The 21,335-nt window shown below is 35.4% G+C and overlaps 1 protein-coding gene across 2 annotated transcripts in view; it reads right to left on the bottom strand.

Moving 5' to 3' along the window:
• CCSER1 (coiled-coil serine rich protein 1) overlaps positions 1-21,335 on the bottom strand; it is a 628,033-nt gene that overhangs the window by 120,417 nt on the left and 486,281 nt on the right. Inside the window, exon 10 of one of the 2 annotated variants that reach the window (XM_021550303.3) lies at positions 8,348-8,393. The exons of the other annotated variant lie outside the window; for it this stretch is intronic. Coding sequence (XP_021405978.2) covers positions 8,348-8,393 — 46 coding nt within the window. The remainder of the gene's footprint in view (positions 1-8,347; positions 8,394-21,335) is intronic. 2 annotated transcript variants of the gene reach the window in all.

The raw sequence follows: 21,335 nt of genomic DNA on the forward strand, positions 1-21,335 counted from the left end.
ACTTGCAAAATCTCAGAAGGGAAATCTGGGACAAAAAGTGATGCCATGCTGATTAAAGGCAGTGTTTTTTTAATCTATTAGATAGATTTAAATATAATACAGAAAACTGTTAATGGTTTAACAGCTAGATCACAAGAGTAAAAAAATGCCATAGTTCATTATTCAGCCTATATATATCTTTAGCAATGCCAAACAAAACATATTCTTGCTATCTCTGGTCACGTATGCAACAACCAGCAGTGTGGCAGGAAGTGTAGTTCCATGTAATTTCTCCACTGCATTTAATGGATGCTAATGGGAATGTCTTGGAAACTTTTGAACACTGACTTGCCTATTTAGACTTTCAGTAATTTAAGAAACCATCTTTAACACTCACAAATTCCATTAATTCTCTGAATACAGAACTACTTACCAAAACAATCAATACAACAGTTTTTCACTTACGTACATGAGATAACAGCACTATTCATAATAATGATTAACCAAAAAGCAAATGCAGTCTCCATAATTGGAAATGCTGAATGTCACCCAAGGTAATGAAAATACAAGTGTCTAGGTTGTAAGTCATCATAAAATGATTTTGTAACTCCTCACATCTTAGAATAATTTTTTCTTTCACTGGAAGCCTTATTTTGAATTTCTATGTTTCTATTTCTTCCACTCTGTTGTTCTCATTAATGTTCTCATTAATGACATAAAGCAAGTAATTCTTATTTTCCTGATGCTTTTCTTACATAAACATCTTGTAACTATGTGATCAACAGAATATTTATTAAAAAAAAAAACAGCTAAGCTGGTAGTAGGACAAGTTTTTCACAGCAAATTTATCAATAGGCAATCTGAAAGTATGTATCACTATTATTATAGCAGAGTATATGGTCACTAGAAAAGGAGAAAAATGTTTTTTTGTATGAAAAAGTCCAGGAACAGCAGTAATAGTACAGTGGGCAAAGGGAAAGCACTGAATGAGGGAAATTACTCCACTGACAAAGCATAAGTTAACACACGGCTAGCATTGACAAGTCATTACAATTCAAATATAGCTCTAAAAAAAAAAAAAGGATAAAAATATCACTGTCAGATTTTAGATAACTAACTAATCAGAAACAGGATTACTTTGAGATGTAATTTATTCAGAATAAATGAAACTCTGAGTTGACTCCTGAAGGAGATCTATCAGAGATTCAATTTCATTACTCAAAATTGAGTTAGGTGAATAAGGGACTCTTCAGTTCAATGCCTGAATTAAAGTGATCAAGTCAATCAGAAATATTTTGTTAGGCCTGGAATTAAATATTACTTTAATTGAAGAATTATTTACTGTGTTAACCTTATTTTTAGAATTAAAAAAAAGTATCATCATTTGGGAAAGTCAATCTCATTTGGAAAACCTGAAAGAAATCATTAGCCACTTAAAAAGATAAATTACCAGGGTTAGTAGCTAAAGTTTCTTAGATTAACTGCACATGAATTGGAAAACTGAAAATAACTTGAAAAAAAAATGTAGCTTCAGAGACTGTGCATTTTCCCCCTTCTTTCCATCAGCAGAAGTGCTTCCCAAATTACAGACTTAAAAGCCTTGGCTGGAAGGAGTTTCTAGAGGTTTTCCTTCACTGCCTTCTGTTTATGACAGACACAAATTCCAGCATTAGATATATGGAATTGTCAATTCCCTGTTCATGGAAAAGTTTAATGAATTTCTGTATTTTTAATGAAAAAAAATTAATTTTAATTTAATTATTTTAAATTAAATTTTTAAAATTTAATTTTTAATTTAATTTTTTAATGAAAAAATTGATTTCTGTATTTTTTAATGAAAATACAGAGCTCAGACTTTTTAGGAAAGGAGTTATTAATAATTTTAATTATGTATTTTTTCTGAGATGATAGAGGGAAAGAGAATCCTAGAGACTTTCTTCCATTTTGTATTGACCACAGACATCGTCACCACAGAAATCACTAATAAAAATAATAATAATAATAAAAAAAAAACCCTAGCAACTTAATACCTGTTGGAAGCTGCCATTTCTGCTTTTTTTTTCATGGGAACAAAGAGTTTACAAACCCACAAAATATGAAAGGGTTTCATACAGAAATTACTTCAAAATAAGTCTTTACTAATGAAATTTTACTTATTTTATGGAGGTTTTGAAGAGAAAATTTTCAGAAACATTCAATTACAGGAACTTGAGGCAGCTCAAGCAGCCCAGAAAATGCTTTCTTTTACAAATCTCATAGTGGTTTAAAATTTCCTTAGCAAGAGCCTCCTTAATTTCAATGGATTACCTCAGTTTTCATCTTTTAACTTTCAAAATAACTGCAAAACAATGTATATCATTTTTACACACCATAAAAGGCAGTGAAAGCATGGAAAACAATCAGAAAAAAGCAATTCTTCAAGCTCATGGCTTCCATACTCTACTTTCTCTTGACTGAGGTGTAATCAAGTCTAAGAATTCAGAGCAGGATAGGAAGATGTGGTTATACCTGAATTTAGTTAATCTCACCCTGATAGACTATTTCTTCCAAAGATGAAAGATTAAGCTTTTGTAAGGGCTGCTGTACTTAAATCAGATGCAGAATCTGGTTTTTAATCAAATTATGGTCATAGCCTTTTTTCCATGCTCAGTGATAAGTCAGCCAAGATGGTCAATGCCACAGTAAGACAGCAACAACACATTTGTTTTCTTCTTCCATATTCAGATGAAGTCTGCAAATCAAACTAGCTTTTAACACACCACTGTACACAGGAATCCAATAAATACTACTCTCCCTCACCAAACACAAATCGATAAACAACAAAATTATCCTTTTCAATCATGGAATGAAGAAACAAAAGCAAAGAAAATCCACGCGTTAAGCTGTCACATAGAAACTTGTTGCTCTGTTCTTCTAAATGTTTTAAAGTTCTTTTAAAAGTTTTCTATGCCTTCTGATGTTTACATATTTCTACTGGAGTTTCTCATGCACTGTCATATAAATAATGATTGTTTCATATTCTTCTTTGTGGGAGAAGAGAATTGATGGACTGTTGGTTTGACCAGTGTGGTTGGAGAGGTGACAGTTTCTTCCTCCAATCCACTGTCACTTTTGAAATTCTATATATTGTGAAGTCAGAAATAAAACTTCATTTTTTCCTTCTTTTGCATCTTCAGTGAATGTGTGAGTTATTTCATGTTGTAGTGTGACAGAAACTTTTAATTTCTATTTTATATCTAAGTTCCATGGTTTTTATTAGTGGGATCCAAATTTCCTAAATGAAATCTCCAGTCTCCAATGTTTTAAAATAATCATTTAAAAAAAATTTTCATTGTGCTAATGTTGTTTCCATGGAAACATGAATGAAAGCAGAAGCTGCCGTTCAAAGAATTAGAATTCTCTCCCACAAATGAAAGACTTAAAAATAATAATATTTTAATAAAACAGCTGTCAGAATATACATTTCCTCATTTTGCAAAAGCAGAGCATGATCTTACATTCATTGGAATTAATAGGCCTATAACTATTTTTACATTACAAAAAGTCTAAATCACTAAGAACATTTTACTGAAATAAAAAACCTGATCAACAGATTATTCAGTTAAATAGATACATTTCAGATGAAGTTTTAAATTGAATTTAGCAGGTGACTGTCAGATGAGGCCTTTTTTGGAAATAGTACAATGAAGAATTGTGAGCCAAAAATGTAGACCAACTAAGGATTATTACTATTTACATAATTTATTTCTAATACTGTTGTTTTATTTTCTTGAAAGTGAATGAAAACCTGACTGGAATTTTTTCACAATTAGCCAGATACAGTTCTATGCTCTACCCAAACAGTAATGGAATATATATCTGAGCTTAATAGTCTATAGCATTTTTTTCTAAGTCAGATGTTCAGTCTGGAAAACTCACATCTGGCCTATGATTGGAAGGTGAGTTTTGCATCCTTCTGTGAGGATAAAGCTTTCTCCTAAAGCTCAAAATACACTGATCTATTTTCCTATGCTTACAACTTTTATCCTATATAGAAGGCAATTCTTATAGGTAAACCTTTATTACCATGGTATGACTCTACAAATATGGAGGCATTTTTAATAAACTTTTATAAAGCATTGTTTTAACCAAGATAATATTGGTCAACTCTACAAGAAAATAACTGCCAGTACGTTTTCCCAAGAGACTCTGTTTTCTCTATGTGAGCCTATTCATCATGAGGGTCTTTAAAACTCTGAAATAGAACATTTCAAATCTTTTCATTCACAACTTACTCATTCACCACAACCACCTTGGATTTTTCTCCTTTATCAGAAAACCACTCTATTGAAAAAGGCTTCTTCCTCTTCAATAAGCCACGAGTCAAAAAAATACGTTAACTTCTCAGCATTTTTTTATTTCCTTGTTTTCTCCTTCTGGTTGACCAAAGAAGCTGTCTAGTGCTTTGAAATAACTTGACAGTGGACAAGTAAAACTGTCTACATTAGGAACTTAACTCTCCTAATTTCAGTTCCACATATTTTCTGCTGTAATTAAAAACACTGCAATTTAAAACTCTGATGTATTCATATTTGTCCTACTCAATTAAACTTCAGTAGAGTGCAACATTAAAATACCATTTATAAACCAACTAAGAATCCCTTAATTTTGATGTTAGGTTGGTTTGTTTTTAATTTTTTATTGTATGAAATTCCAAGCCTAGAAGATTAGTTTAGCTGCACTCAGTTCTGGTGCTTTTCCTCTCATTAGACGGTGTGAAATTCTTTGGATATTATGTGGCTATTTCAAGCATCTGATCAATTTTTTTTCTGTCAGTAAAGTTGATTGTCATGTACCACATAACTGTAATTGATTTTTGATGCCTTCCTACTCTGTTTCAGGAACATCTATTATAGCAAGGCTCTTTCTATCCTAATTCTTCCAATTGGTTTCTTCTAAGTAGTGCTAATCAAAGCAGGTAAGCATTTTTCATTTCCCAAATTACATGTAAATGAAAATATATATATTTTTAAAAGTACTACCACCATCACATTTAATTTGGAACATTTGGAATAAAGTCTTTGTTTGGAATAAAGTCCTTACAAAAAGGACCATAGATATAAAAATGTTAAAGCTTTTTCATCTGGTGCAAGATCCACATTGCTTTAACACTTGATGTAAACCTGTAATCCTGACTCTAACATATACTTTTGCATGAAAAGAGTGTGGTTTGAAGGAAATCTTGCAAAAAACACATTGTTTTCAGAACTGTGGGGTTTACTCTACTCCGTCTATTTCAGTGGCATGTTTGTCCTTCCACTCCACATGACGAACAAGCAACAGGAGAAAACATGAGAGTTTTTTTCCTCCTAAGGCAATTGTAGTGCAATTCTGCCAAAAAATCTGCAGCTATATTTTGTTGTGATACTACATTTTATTCAGTCATAACTGTACTTTGCAAATCTGTGTTTTGCCTTTAGGTTAGCAATACACCAATGAGTATGTCTATCAGTATGTCTGTCTCCAATATCTGCTTTGTCAAACACCTATCATTAGACTTTTGAGGACATCTATATAGACCTTAGACTCCCCTTTTCAGTTCACCTTCTGTACTTGCATCTTATTTTGTTGCTAATTACATAATTTTATCTTTTGTTTGAATTGTACCTTCCTTTTTTCCCCACTCCTGGCTTTATGGTAAAATAGAAACTAAGTTGTAATCTATTAAAATTCAGAAGACAAGTTTTTATCTTGTGGAAAGGAGACTTAACTCCCATATTGTAATTCATTTGCTAACATTATACTCAGAGTTTATAGCCAGACTGTTCAAATGTCCTATGAGTAGACATTTATTTTAAAAAAAGCTTATAAACAAAAACTCAGTCTCAACCACTCATTGCTTTTTCACATTCCACCTCTGGACTCTGAGCTCCAAGAGCAAATATCATAACACAGCATTGGCACAGATGCCACTCAATGTCCACAACAGCTTTGGATGCCCAGAGGTGGATTCCCAGTGACTTCCAATGCCACCACTAAGCCACCCCAGTCACTCTGGAGGTGAAGCAGCCACAAGTGCCCTGTAGTCTAAAACATCTTGCATGAATTGAGATCAGATTACTCTTGCCTCTTCCACTGCAGTAGAGTTACTGTAGGATCACTGGTGGCAGCACCTGGAAGAAAACATTCCTGCTACCTTTCAGTTTCAGTGTAACAGGACATGACACTCATTCAGTAGCATTGCTGATCTGGATTCCCGCACACCCTCATTTCCTATTTTCGCACACGAACAGTAACATCCAATGCTTTGCAAGTACCAGAAAAAAAGTTATTTCCAATGACTGGAAGACAAGCTCAGGATGTCCAAGTTCTAATCTTAGCTTCCTGTTAGAACTTTACCACAACATATTCATAGTTCCATATAATCTTTGCCTACCAGAAGACATAAAAGAAGGAAACAGCTGGCTGAAATAATTCACTTGGATGTGATGAGTTCCCTTATTTATAGGGTGCTTTTTGTTTCCTTTTGCTTCACAGATAAGCCATTGACACATTCTATATATGCTCCTTTAAACTTCTCACATCTCATCATTTCAGCAATGTTAGTTTTATTTCATCAAGAAAGAGTGGAAATTCTGATCACTTTTTCCAACCTACCCATCCACATACTTAACCCAACCATCATCCATTCCTCCATGTATTTCAGAGCTCTGTGCCTTATTTTTTGTTACACACCTGTCTTTGCCACATAAAATATGTTCTGTGCTTTCCACACCTTCCCTTACATTCAAATCCCTCACAGATTCTGTGATACTTCGTCATTCACCCCAAAGAGGGGCTCCATACAAGGAAAGAAGTGGACATGCTGATTATTTATAACCAAGCATGTTAAAGCATGTAGTTTCAGTGTGTTCCCAAAGTCTTCACCGAGGTTGTTAATCATATAAATCAATAGCAGGACTAATTTAAATGAGAGTAAGCCAGCCAGAAATTCAAATTTTCATTTTAGGAGACTGCTAAGTGGCATACATATTGGATGAAAAATAACTTCAGCATTGTTTTTCTGAAGGACACAGTGGTAATATTTATTCTTTCCACCATACCTTAAATAACTGTAATAGGAGCACAATTATATTTCATGATATTTTTTCCTTCCCTTAGATATACTCAGTTGGATAGGAACATCATAGATAATTGCACAAAAGAAAGGACAGTCATATACAGATCATATTTTTTGTTACTTTTGCAAGACCCACACTCATAGACAAATGCTGTATGTTTTCCTAGGAATACACAAGAGCAGCACCAGTGAATTTACACAAGCAACATGTTTCAAGACTGCCAACAATGAAGCATCAAACCGCACTGTACTTATGAATAAGCCTGTAATGTTTTATTATAATGAATCTGTTTCACATTCAGTGGTGTGATGCAGTGCACAGTAATTATAATAATGCAGTGCATGGCTGTAGCTCATTATATGCATATGGAAGACACCAAAGTCTTTAGGATGGAAATTAACTCAAGGTAGGAGGAGAAAGACAGAAATAAGGAATGTAAGAAAGTCCTCATCTCAAAGTCTGATGGTATTCTGAGGATCTATATATTCAATATGAACACTCCTCACACGCAAACACTGTTAATGCAGCAGAGATCATCTGGAATTATAATGCAAACCTTTCTCTTCTTGCTTTTTTCTTTTAAAAAAATGTATCTACCACATTTTGTTTGTTATTTCTTGGGGTTTTGGTGAATGACAGGAGAATTTATTTTAATTTAAAAGAAAGATTATTCATCACCAATAATTCCAATGGATTTAAGAAAAAAAACTGAATGAAATCCCTTTCTAAAAGTTCCCATTTCTCTCCAACAGCAGACAGACTTGTTCTTCAAATTATTTAGCAGGAAAGTCTTATAAGGTATATGACTGGCCTCAATAATTTCTGCCTTGTATCACATTGTTTGATTTTCCATTTCTTTGTTTTTTGAGGTCCAGATTTTTTTTTGTCTACACAAAGGAGATATTAATTTGAAGAATAGTAAAAATATATTTTTTTAGTTTTAACTATACTACTCATTACAATGTTACACACATGATCTGGTAACATTATTCTTATTCCCCTCCCGACTTTGAGTCATTATGTAATTTTCTTCCCTGCTTGCAAGTCTATAGTGCACAGCACAGCCCCATTTCATGATGTGTTGAACAAAACAGAACAAAATAAAGAAGGGGTCAATAGAAGCTGTTAGCTACAAACACATTACAGGCAATATACAACACCATTGGTTGAATATTGACCTCAGGGCATTAACTCTAGATTGGCATGCCATGCTACAGCACATGAACACAGTCATCTTTACAACACAGAGCAGAATTTAAGAGACTCACATAATTGCCTGCGAGAAGGTACAGGAGCACTTCCCAATGCTGTGCCCTGTAAATAAAACACATTTTTTTTGGAGCAAAGGATGTCAGATTAACAGCAGCAGCAAATGAAAAAAATCAGAGGACGTGTAGAAAATGAAGGCAGTGAATAGAAATAGTGACTGTTTAGGTAGAGGAGTTTATTATTACTGAAGAACTGCAGTTTCTGTTTTCAGATAAACATAAATTATACTGGAGAATGTTCTATGAAAAATCCACCCATAAGTGAACACAACAAACCAAAAAGAGAGAAAAGGAAGAGAAAGAAAGAAGACAGGAAAAAAGTATCAGCATAAGACGAGCATGCTTACACTTGTCAAAAATTAAATTTGATGGAAAGGACAATGTACAGAGTATATATTAATTCCTTTACAATAATAAGGCGGCTCAATGACACCAGTGTCTTAGCTGATACTGCCACTGCTTGAGGATACATTTCAAACAGGTAGGAAGTAGAGTGTGCACAGTACTGTTTGGTTCCTTCCACTTCCTCCTCATCTTGTCTCTCGAATTCTTTAACATGTCCTCACTGGGTCAGTTTTATGCCAGCTGATAGGAAGCAGCTCTATTAAATCCCCAATCACTACACACAAAAGCTTCCAAAAGACAGAGTGCTTCATCTTTTTTGTATTATGCCAGCAATTACCACACAACTCTGAAATACCAGCTGGGCATGTAAACAAAACATGAACCAAATACCAAGCAAGTCACACCAATTAAGATCTGTAGGCAAATCTCCTCCCAGTGTGATCCCCTATTTCCACAATCTCCCTCAGCCCACTCCCCCACAAACCAACAAATCAATCCCAGATAAACAAACTAGTAACAGAAAGAAAGGAGATGACTAGGTAAAGAGAAACTCTCATATTTAAATTTGAAAAGCACTTTAAAACAATGTTGTCTCATTCTGAATCTAGATCATGAATCAGTGCTTGTTTTGAGTTAATGTCCACGACTACATCCTCCTTCTCAATGTAAAAGGGCCTAGTGATCATTTGGACTGGGTAGCCAAGGTTGACTAATTATAGTAATATTTATATTGGAAGTATTGCCTTAAAAATATAACTGATCAAACACCTGAAACTTATGAATCTTGAGTGGACTATGGCTTCCATTTTGACTTCCATCATCTTTTTGAAGTCAAGGCTGGGAACAGATTTACCAGACATTTAGACAGAGCTAGGCATTGGTTCTTGGAGATAATTTTCCCTTTCAGGTCTTATGAAATTCCATTTTCCCTTGCCTAGGATGATTGAAGCATATATATGCATATCTAGAGAGCCCTGTAGAAGAGCCACCTTTATATTACTGATACCCATACCACGTTGAAAACCACAATAATGAGGATTATTCTTCACTTCAATATAATGGCTGGGCTACTGAGACTACAGCTTGCCACGCTGTGGCCACATGCAGTGCAGGGTAGCTCTGCAGATACCATTTGTCACACTACCCCCAAAGCTTGTCACTCCCTCCTGAAACTGCAGTAAGAGGTCACAGTGATGGCAACAAGGTGCCAAGGGGGCAAGCTGGGGTTAACTTGTGCTGGGACAGCAAAAATTCCACTAGCTTCACCCCTTGTTTCCAAGGCTGCCAGGCTGCCAGGAAAAGGCAGTAAGCTCTCCTATTTGTCAGCAAACATGCAAACAGGCAGTGTGTTCAAAGCCCTTTCCTTCAGGGCAGACAGTGCCCTATCCCCCAGCCACATAGTTTTTTATGGGATTATTTCAACACTGTCAAAACCCACCTTTACCTACAGTTAACATCTCAGAGTAGCCAAAGGACAAATTGGTTTGGGTACCAAATTCACTTGTATATTTAGCACTTCAAATGAGTTCTTCAGTAGCTGTTATTTACAATACTTTAATTTTTTTGAAAACAAAACACAGTTATTGGAGATTCTATGTATATTTATCTAAACCAAAGCTAGAAATACTGAAGAAAACACTGCATGAAGTCAGTACCGCTGTTTCTCCGTTCTCCAAATTCTAAGTTATTCTGGGATGCTGAAAGGCTGGTTTCTAGAAAAGCTGAGGTACACCATGGTACCTTATATTAAGTTAACTCATAGAACTAAGTTTCCAGATCATAATTTAAGGACATTGAAATGATTTATAAAATCATATGCACAAAACAAAAACCACTAAGTAAATTGGACTGACAATGGTTAAAAGACTGCTCACTTATTTAGTCAAAAGGTTTTTTTTTTTTTTTTCACTATAATTTGAATGTGTAGCATCTGCATTGTGACCTCCATGAATCAAAAATAAAACCTTTACATAGCCCCAACTTATACATCTATCAACCAAGGAATTGGGAACTTAATTTTCATTGCTGGTTACTATCATCACTCCTGACACGAATTCTGTGTTTTTAATTACATAATGCTCCTTTGAAAAGCAAGATGCAAATGAATTTGACTGCATTACTTTCTCACATTTCTCATTTCCAGCGTAATTTGCCTTCTCAGGGGAAAGGATATATACCTTTATCTTTCAACCAGGCCTTCCTTTCCTTTTTTCTGTGCATACTCCAGAAATAATTGTTTTCATTCAGTATTATCTGGCCCAATAATAGTGTTTTTTTAAAACTAAGACAGCTTTCAGATATTCTCCACAGGAAATTCAGGCTCTGCTAGAACTTATCACATTTCAACAGTTCCAGACATATACAACTTCTTTTCTGTCCTCTGTGCATGGCAAAATGCTTAATCCTAAAAGTGTCTAGGACTGTCAGTGGTCAATACTGTATTAATTTTTCCAAGTCTTGTGATTCATAGAAATGCAGAGCCTTACACACAGACAATGTTATCAATAATGTAGATGCACTGTAGATGACTAGTTACCTTGTAGTTACTAAGTTAATGGTTTACTAAAGTTAGCACACTCACCTGAAGTTTTAAGCGGTGAATATTTCCCCACCTTCTTGCTTTGCAATTTTAACGAAGAGATCAAACACACAACAACATCTCTCAAATGACACTGATTTTTATACCCTTTAAAGGTATTTTTGAGTATACATATGAGGAGAAATAGACATCAGTACCTGACAGGCTGGAGCTCAGGTACCCATCAAGATCTGGGAGCTTCTAAAAGCTGGGAGCTTCATTTATAACACCTGGCCTATTCAGAAGGCCAATGAGGGCAGGTTTTTTTTGCTGCTTTGCTCATGAACACAGTAGGACAAGAAAATACACTTGATTAGGTCTTGATTCCTGCCTACATCTTATAGCTTTTGTCATAAAACATGTTGAGATTTCAGTCTGAAGTGCTTGCTGGCCTGGGAGGGCTGGGGTGGCTTACGGCTTAAGTACTCTATGCAGTCAGATTAATTTATTTAATATTTACCATAGCATCAGATGCTGAACTAAGCACTAACCAGCTAATTAACTCCTGCTTAGCATAGATTCCCATGTTCCCAGTGGAAGAATGGCATAGACTAATTTTTCTATACATTCTTGTGCCATGCAATTCAGTGCTACAGTCTTTGTTCCTCAAAAGGGGAAAGTAAGAGAGGCTTTTATCTTTTCTATCATCATATAGCATATCTGCAGCATCCCCTCATTGTTAATGCAGGAATGTTTGATTACCCAAGACAGCTCTAAAATGAATTTGGATTTTACGCACCAGACAAGCAGATACACAGTTGTTCGGTTTACATTGCTTCAGTCAGTCATTCCTAATTTCTTTTCACTTAGCTTTCAGAAATGCAATCAGAATGTTACAAAACTCACTTCTTTTTGAAAACACTATCAATTTTTAATCTTGTCAAGGTGAGAATATGACACAGTTTCTGTCAGAAGTCACAGTTAAGTATTTGCTGAAAACTCCAATGAACTCTGTAAGGGAATATGGCATTTAGTTCCCACTGCTGTTTTGTTTCTCACATCCTCACATTGAAGAAAAGTTACTGTCAGCTTTTCAAAGTAACAACTGAAAACACCAACCAGTCTAAATATTTATGACTGTAGCTATTCTGGGACAACAGTAGCAAGGAACTCCAAGTGAAATGGGTTCATAATTCCACCTCTTCAACAAAGCAAAATATCCAAGTGTGTATTAGTCTGCTGTTCAAAGGAAACTTTTCACTAAAAATACATAACCAATTTTATGTTTCCTACATCTCACTGAACTCTGAAGTTATGATTTCACCTGTTATTAACTGACTATAGTGACTGAAGTCCTCTGGGCTCACCTTGTAAATCTGAGTAATGCAATACATGAAACAATCCAAATCAATACAGCTAAATACCCCCTTTGCTGCATAACTACACAAATATTGCTGTTCTTTTTTGTCACTTTCTACAAGGAATCTCCACAAAGATGTGTACTGACAACAGACCAATCAACGCCAGAAATAAATAGAAGAACTTGCTACCCATCAAATGAATGCTTTTCCAACAAATGACCTCTCGACCCTTAGAGCACAAACCCATCTACTACATGGTTAAAAGTCAGATTAAAAAAAAAAAAAAAAAACAACAAACCAGACATCCCCTCCAGATAACTCAAAACCTCTAAATCATCCCAACCTCATGTTATGATTTTAAAAGAGGCTAACTCATTATACACAACATTTTCCCTAGATCTTTCCCTAGCACACAGTAGTTTGGCATGAACTTTGAGTACGAGCAAAGCCTTTTCTTCTCATGACAGGAATCAGACCAATACCACAGAATGTTTCAGAACACTGCTACAAACGAAAAAGCACAGTCTCAGAAGACAGATTATACTAAAGTCTTAGTTATTACCACATTAAAAAAAAAAAGTCAACTCATATCATAACTGTTAAGAAAGATAATTTCACATCAGGACATGATGGCAAAATACCACTGTAAGATTTCCCAGACACAGAAAGACCTGCTACATCACTCCCACATTCTTCTCTAAGAGTATGTTTCTTTCATAGGGTAAGTATTAAAGTGGTAAGATGTGCTTTGGCATGATGGCTTTCACTTGCATTACACAGCACTTCACCAAAGGTGTATCAACGAAGTGACACACAAAGTACTCTGCTGCTACTCTGAGCTCAGGACTGAGCTCAGTAAAGGCTGCCTGAAGAAGAATCTACTACTTTTCCAATACAGTACCTCTGAAAAGGTTTTATATATGTAAATTAATTCAATATAATGACATGAGCATGTCTTCAGATATGGTACCACCAGATTCTAATAGATGCAGACTTCTATCAGACTACAGGTTCTCTCTTCGAAGTTTCAATTTTGGTGCAACAAATTTATTAATGAACACCTTCTTGAGCATTGGATTTCATTGTACAAACTCAACCTGCACTCATTTTGATTTCAAGATTTAATCATCTTGATAGGAAAATCTGCTTTTTTTGTGTGATTCAAAGGGACTGTGTCAGTTAAAACAGCTTTGCCCTGTTTTCCACCTGAAATTCATACACTGCCTTTTAGTCTTAACTTCATTTCTAATTAAAAAAAAAAATCCCACTTAAAAATTTATTTTAAAAAAAATTACATTTGAAATTTTAAGTGCTGAGACCATTTCTACTTATGTAGAAAACATCCATCCTTTAGGCTCATTTTGACAAGTTGAATACAGAGAAGGGGAGATCTTGAGACTTTGGAAAATAAATCATCTGCATAAATAGAAATGAAAAATAAGAGTCGAAGCAGTAGTATTAAAGAGGAATATCAGCATTTAAAAGCCAAGTTCAACTTTTTAAAAATACAGGATTAGAGAATGTTAAAAACCTCAATCAACCACCCCATTATTTTTCACAGACAATTGTTTACAACTTAATCTCTTCTAAAGCATTATCCAACTTTAATAATGGCCACCATTTAGTCTTTACATTCTCTCTGATGAAAAACTGCTTATCATTTGTGTCTTTTTTCCCTTATAAGGTTTCAGATCACAATGTGCTTTACCTTTAATAAAGAAAGAAGAAAAAAATGGTTTGCTCTTGTGGTGGCATAAAATAACATAAGGCTTTCTTACAATTCCAAAATATTTAAATGTATAAGCAATTGAAGATGATAGCACATAATCACATACATTTATTTTCATTTTTTTGAAAGCTATGCTGGGCATGAACAAAATTACTAAAAGAAAATATTCCCAAGAGCAAATGTGGCTCCACAGACTATAGATATATTAATATAAATATGTTCCTCCTCAAAACACATTCCAAACTGAACTTATAGCTCAATAAGGAAGACGTATTTTCATCTTGAAGTTATCAGTAAATATTTTACTAGCAGTCTCTTGGCACACTTTCAACTCTGAATCAACGTTTACATGCACTTTTCAGCAATCTGCTTCCACATGTAAGTGCAGGATCCTAAAATATACCTTCACACCAGAGTCTGGACTGTGATCTCATAAAGGCCAAACTACAATACTGCCTTAGATCAAGATACAATCAGACAAGGCAGCAACAATCTTTCTGGGTACTTACAGTCCCTTACCTAATGGTGATAGGATACCTGTTTCAAAAGGATAATCCAAGGAATGTTTGTATATACAGCTAGCTTCTCTCCAACTTGAGTGTCTCCTTGTACTACCTCTTGAGAAACAAAAACCTGCTCAAATTGCTTAGGGAGAAATTTCTAATTGATTGTGAATCTCAGCACACCCTAACTTCTGCTAAAATACTGTTCTTATACTTAAAGAAAACTTTTTGTGGACATAATACAAGAAGTAAATAGGAAAATACTAATTCATTTGCAGGCATCTCATTCATACTATAGATGCTATGTTACATGAATTGCTTATTCACTTGATCTCGTGATTCTTTCTTCTTTTGGGAGACTTAAGGGAACTTGAATTTTGCTATCCCTGCCTTCAGTTTACCACTGATTTTACCACAAGATTTTTTTGTCTTGTACTTGGTTCATAACTATGACATCCAACTCTGCAAAGTGAAGTTCAGCCATTGTTTGGCAAAAACAATAAACAACAAAGTAATTAATTGCATTATAAAGCAAGTGAATTTGGTGTCTATTTGAAGGACAATAAGTGACATTCAATGCTATAAATTGCCACATACATTAGACAGTGTGTCACAGAAGAATAAAACTCCTCTCCATTTAAATTTATTTCATGTCAGAAAAATACTTTTTGCTGATTTATGTTTAGTACAGGGCTCAAGATGGCTTAAGGAGTCCTGGGTACCTCAGTTCACATTAACTTTCCAGGTGGAGTGGATGTTCATTCCTTATGTGAACAGTCTACCTGGAAGCAACCCCTGTGGGTGAATCTGATATTCTCCAGGAGCATAAGCAGTGATTCTGTTCTAAGATATGGCTACACTGGGCTGGGTTGTTGGTTATTTTTTTGAAGACTATTCTTATTGAGCATTAAGTAACTCACTGCATTAACCATGGGCAACTTTCTACACTAGATTCTAAAGGAGGTAAAAAGATAAATTATTCTGTTTGTGAAGTTATTTCTTTTCACATCTCATTTTAGCTATTGTTTTTGCCTACACACCTATTTTCAGATATATACATATGCATTAGAGGTGCATACAGAACATTCAAAAACCACTTCAAAAATACATACGGTATAAATGTATGCAAATCTATATTGATTTATTGTTACAAAATGCACACCATTCTTCTAGTTGAAAGAGACCTTTGCTGGTCATATAGTTCCCCCTCCTGCTTAAAGCCCCTTTTCAACAATGAATTTTGACTTAAACACCTCTAAATTAAAATTTCAATAGGGTAAGGGCAGAGACCATTGGATGATTATATCTAGATCAGAAAATAATGCTGCAGCAAATGTTTGTACAAAGCTTAACTAAATGCCTAGGGATTCATATTCTAATTTTAATTTAATCAGAATGTAATGCTGAAGCACACATTTACAGCTACCTTTTCAGCTCAGCTCATATTTTGACTAGAGCCCATTTTTTTTTTTTAGAAAAACCCTCCATGGTTTTATAAAAAGCAATGTTAATGCTAGAAAGAAATATATGACAATGAACAACGGTGCTGGTTTTGGCTGCAATAGAGTTAATTTTCTTCACAGTGGCTAGCATGGGGCTACCTTTTTGGATTTATGCCGCATACAGGTTTCAGTAGTATAAAGATGTTTGTGCTACTGCTGAGCGGGACTTAAACAAACGTTTTCTGATTCTCATACTGCCATGCTGGAAGGGCATTTTGGAATGCACAGGAAGTTAGAAGGAGACCCAGACAGGACAGGTGACCCAAAGTAACCAAAGGGATATTCCACATCGTATGAAATCATGCTCAGTATATAAAAAGGGAGGAAGAAGGAGCAAGGGGAGGACATTTGGAGGAATGGTGTTCGTCTTCCCAAGTCACCATTACATGTGCTGAAGCTCTGCTCTCCTAGGGATGGCTGAATACCTGCCTGCCCATGGGAAGCACTGAGCTTTCTATCTTTGCCCTTCTTATTCTCTCCCCAGTCCCACTGGTGAAGGGTGGGTGAGGGGCTGTGTGGCCACTGGATGGGGTTAAAACATGATAATAATGCTTGAATTTTGGATTTTTCTCCCTCTTGCAATCTTCAAGTCTATTCACATGCCTAGAAAGTGCAGATCTGCAATGTTTGCTTTGCCACATTACATAAATCCACATACATAAATACTTCCACAGCTCTGTGTATTATTTCCTGTAATTGTCACTGTCAGAAATATCCCAGCAAGTCAAACTCATTTTCTTATTTTTAAGGGGTGAATATGACACTTGTACAAATTACCATAAATGTGCTTACCGTGCCAGTTTTGATAGGATTATATTATGGGTCTGACCAAAACTCACTGGAAGTTTTTCTCATCCTATTCTTCTTGTGTAAGCTCAAGTACAGTATAGAGCCTTCTCTGTATCAACTAGCTGTCCACATGAAGGCAGGTACTCACAATCCACTAGGTAGGAGAATAATTGTAAAAGTTCTCATTTAATTAAATTAATTTAAATGTTACTTGTAAAAAATGACATATGTAGCTATCACCAATAACTCATTAATATAAATAACATGAGTTACTAAACTAATTGAAGAGCTCTATTAGGAATGTGGTTTACTGTTAAAAATAATTATCTACAAATAAAAGTAATCCTATAATTATAAACAAACAAAGATGACTGACTGGCAAGAAAGAAAAGGAATAGTTATTAGAAGATGAACTATTTCAGTAATTTTGAAAGTCATTGCCACTGATCAATATTTGATGGCCCCCATGTCAGGGCTCCTGGACTTAACTGGTAAATGCTCACATTACAACAAAGCACTGCTGCAGGCCTGTGGGGATGAGATAAGCAAGGAGGTAGAAAACATTATCATCCTTATCCAGTAGAAAAATTAAAAAAGATTGGATACAAGTTTTTCTCTTATGCCTAAAGCTGAAGCAAACTGTTATTTGAGAAAGATTTTGTTGCTGAGTGTATGTTAATTTGTATCACCTTCAAACACGAGACTTCTTTTTTTCAGTCTTTTGATTCAGCTTTTTTTCAAAAGAAAATTAAAATATAAATAAAACACATCCTACACAAGAAAAGGGACATGATTCTGGATACATTTAATTTTGATTTTTCTTTCACAGGCAGTATGACAAGCTCTCAAAATTTAATTTCCAATTGCCTGCTAGTAAACATTTTAATTTCTCAACTCCCAAAGACAGTTATCTTTTCTGACTACTCTTATCCCTTAGAAAGAAAATATTTCTGGTTTTTTTGTTTCCAAATTGTGTAGATGGGAGTATCTTGCCAGTTAAATTTTACAAATAATAACAATTATAAAAATTCCATTAGGAAAATTAAAATCACAACAATTTTTCATGATTCCTGTATCCAAACCACAATCTGATTAGTGTGCTCATACTTTGATCCACTTTTTCAACATCTGAACTTTTCAACTAATACAATAAAAAAAATTATTTCTTTGTTGAACAGATGGTCAATCACAAAAGTTTGCTTTAGACTTAGCTTTGCTAACTGCTTCCTGTCTCTGTTTTCAGGTAATTGTATATATATATATATGAGTTAATTTGTCCTACATTCACCTGACTAATACAGTATTTCATCTTTTCTGGCACGTCAGTGATAGGTGGAACCCCCTCAGGGGTATACTGGGACCAGAACTGTTTAATATCGTCATCAAAGTTTGGGTTGAGTGCACCCTCAGCAGGTTTGCAGAGGACACTAATCTGAGTGGTGTGTTTGACACATCTGAGGGAGAGGATGCCATCCCGAGGGACCTGGACAAGCTTGAAAAGTGGATCCATGGGAATCTCACTTTAACAAGACCAAGTATCAGGTCCTGCACCTGGGTCAAGTCAGTCCCTGGTATCATCCTGGAGGATGAACAGATCAGAGCAGCCCTGCTGAGGACTTGGGGGTGCTGGGGGATGAAGCACTGGACATGACACAGCCATGTGCACTCATGTGAAAGCCAAATGTGTCCTGGGCTCATCCAAAGCAGCATGGGCAGCAGGGGAGGGGGAGATTCTGCCCCTCTGCTCTGCTCTGGTGAGACCCCACCTGCAGGGCTGCATCAGCTCTGGGCTCCCAGCACAGGAAGGACATGGACCTGATGGTTCAGGTCCAGAGGAAGGTCACTAAGACAATGAGAGGGATGGAGCACCTCTCCTGTGAGGAAAGGTTGAGAGTGTTGGGTTATTGAACCTGGAGAAGAGAAGGCTCCTGAGAGACCTTACAACAACCTTCAACTACTTAAGGAGGGCCTACAGGAAAGATGGGGACAGACCACAGTAGGGCCTGTTGCAATAGGACAAGGGGTAAAGCTTTTAAACTGAAGGAGGGTCACAATTAGGGTTAGGTTAGGTACAAGGAAGAAGTTTTTTTACAATGATGGTGGTAAAACACTGGCAGAATCTATCCAAAGAAGTTGTGGATGTCTCACACCTGGAAACATTCTTGACCAGGTTGGATGGGGTTCTGAGCAACCTGTTGAAACTTCTGATCCTCTTGAAGATGCTCCTGCTCATTGTAGGGGAATTGAACTAGATGACCTTTAAAGGTCCCTTTCAACACAAACCATTCTATGATTCTATATAATATACGGATACCCATCAGCTTTTCAGAGAGGCATTTTAGCACAGTGTTTCAACAGCACCTTATCTGTTTAAGGAATTTATTGCAAAAACCAACAAACACACAACACAGATGTAGGGAATTACTCTGTCACCAACCTGTGTGGTGCTATTACTATTTTTCTGTTCCTATTTGATTTTATCCTTTTTTTCAGTGTCAGGGCTGCCACACCTTTCAGACACACTCTCTATTCCATTTGAGTCTGTCCCTTTCCCAACATTTATCTAGAAATAATCAGCTGAACACTATTTTTTCCAACCTCATACAAAAGCATTTTCAAAATAAGTGAATGGCTTGTAACTACATTAAAACATTTTGAACATAACTCAATCCCTTGCCTCTGTTGCTTGTCAGATGCCCTGATATCTCATTAATGCATATTTTCCTAAGAATACCATGCTGCATGCTTCACACAAAGCATGTGTGGCACAACAAAACCTAATTTGGTACAAATAATTTCTTCCTTCCCACACTCAGCAACTGAACTAGTATTTTTATGCAGTCCCAAAATGGAAAAGTCTTTTTAGCATTTAATATATTAAAATTCACTACTCTCATTAGATTTGCTGTTAGCGTACATGCAGTAATAAATTCCAACTTTTTACTGAATGGACAGTAGGCATTAAAGAGAAAAAGAGTACCTATTTTACTAAGATTTATCAATGAAGCATAAAACAAGAGAAAACTATAGGTGTGGATAAAAATGAAGAAACAGATCAAATGGACAAACCTGGGAGGAGGTGATGGCCTAGGAGTCTGCTTCTCTTATTAGAATCAATAACAATGCCAAGCCAAAAGCTCAGCTACAGCTTATGAATGATGACATGTGGAAATTACTTCTAATAAATGTAGGTTGAAACATGACTGAAAATAAGGCAGATGACATTTCTACATGGAACTCCAAACTGCTGCACACATTTTGGGTTTAGGTTTGGGGATCTTTGCAATTCTCATTTGATTAGAAGTCTGTGCAACTAGAGACATATTCAAGCTGTGTCAAGCCTTCTAACTGAAATTTCATAACTTCCCAAATCACAGGGATAACCACTACAAAACAGAGGAGATTATATATGAAAAAAAAAGAGCAGCTATTGGAAAGGAGGTTATTAAACACTGTAGAATTCAAATCTGAATGACAAGGCAAGAATTTATAAGGTTGTTGTTTTTTGGTTTTTTTTTTAGCTTTGAGGCTACTGTCAAGGAAAGTTCACCAGCTATTAAGTAGAGAATATCACCTATGATGAACAAAACTGTCCTACACTGAGTGTTATAATAACAAACATGGGTTTTCAAAATGCTTTCTCCTTTTAGAGAATGTCTACTATGATGAGAAGAAGGTATTACCAAGAACATGGAGAATAAACACAGCCAGTTGTCTAGTGGTTCAAGGCATACTTTTTTCTGTCTCCCAAATCAACAAACACACAAATTAAGGAAAAATAAATCAAAGGGAAAAGCCTCTACTCATCCTTTAACTTTCAATATGCTCTATGCCTTAGAATTCAAAAGTTATTTCTGTAAAGTGTATTTGTCATCCCATCAAAGAACTTGCACCTGAGTACTTCTTACAGTATACATCTTACCAAAACAAGTGATTTACTATTATACACAAAACAATTATTATCACTGTAAGAACTATTTAAAAGCTGCCAAGACATGATTAACAGTAAGTAATGTTACATTTAGAAATCACACTCTCATTTACGTATTATCCAATCCTAATAATGCACCTTCAAATAGAGACCCTTTTTAACAGAATGGCTTATTTTGAAGTTAAAGTCTCATTATTAAAACTGTTTATTTTACTACCCATTAAAAATATATTTGAGAATGAAAAATTATTGGCAATTTTATGGCACAGAGCACTTCAATATTTTGGCACATAACCCCATCATTAGCTTG

The sequence above is a fragment of the Lonchura striata genome, chromosome 4 (assembly GCF_046129695.1).
Source record: "Lonchura striata isolate bLonStr1 chromosome 4, bLonStr1.mat, whole genome shotgun sequence".
In the NCBI taxonomy this organism is placed as follows: Eukaryota; Metazoa; Chordata; class Aves; order Passeriformes; family Estrildidae; genus Lonchura; species Lonchura striata.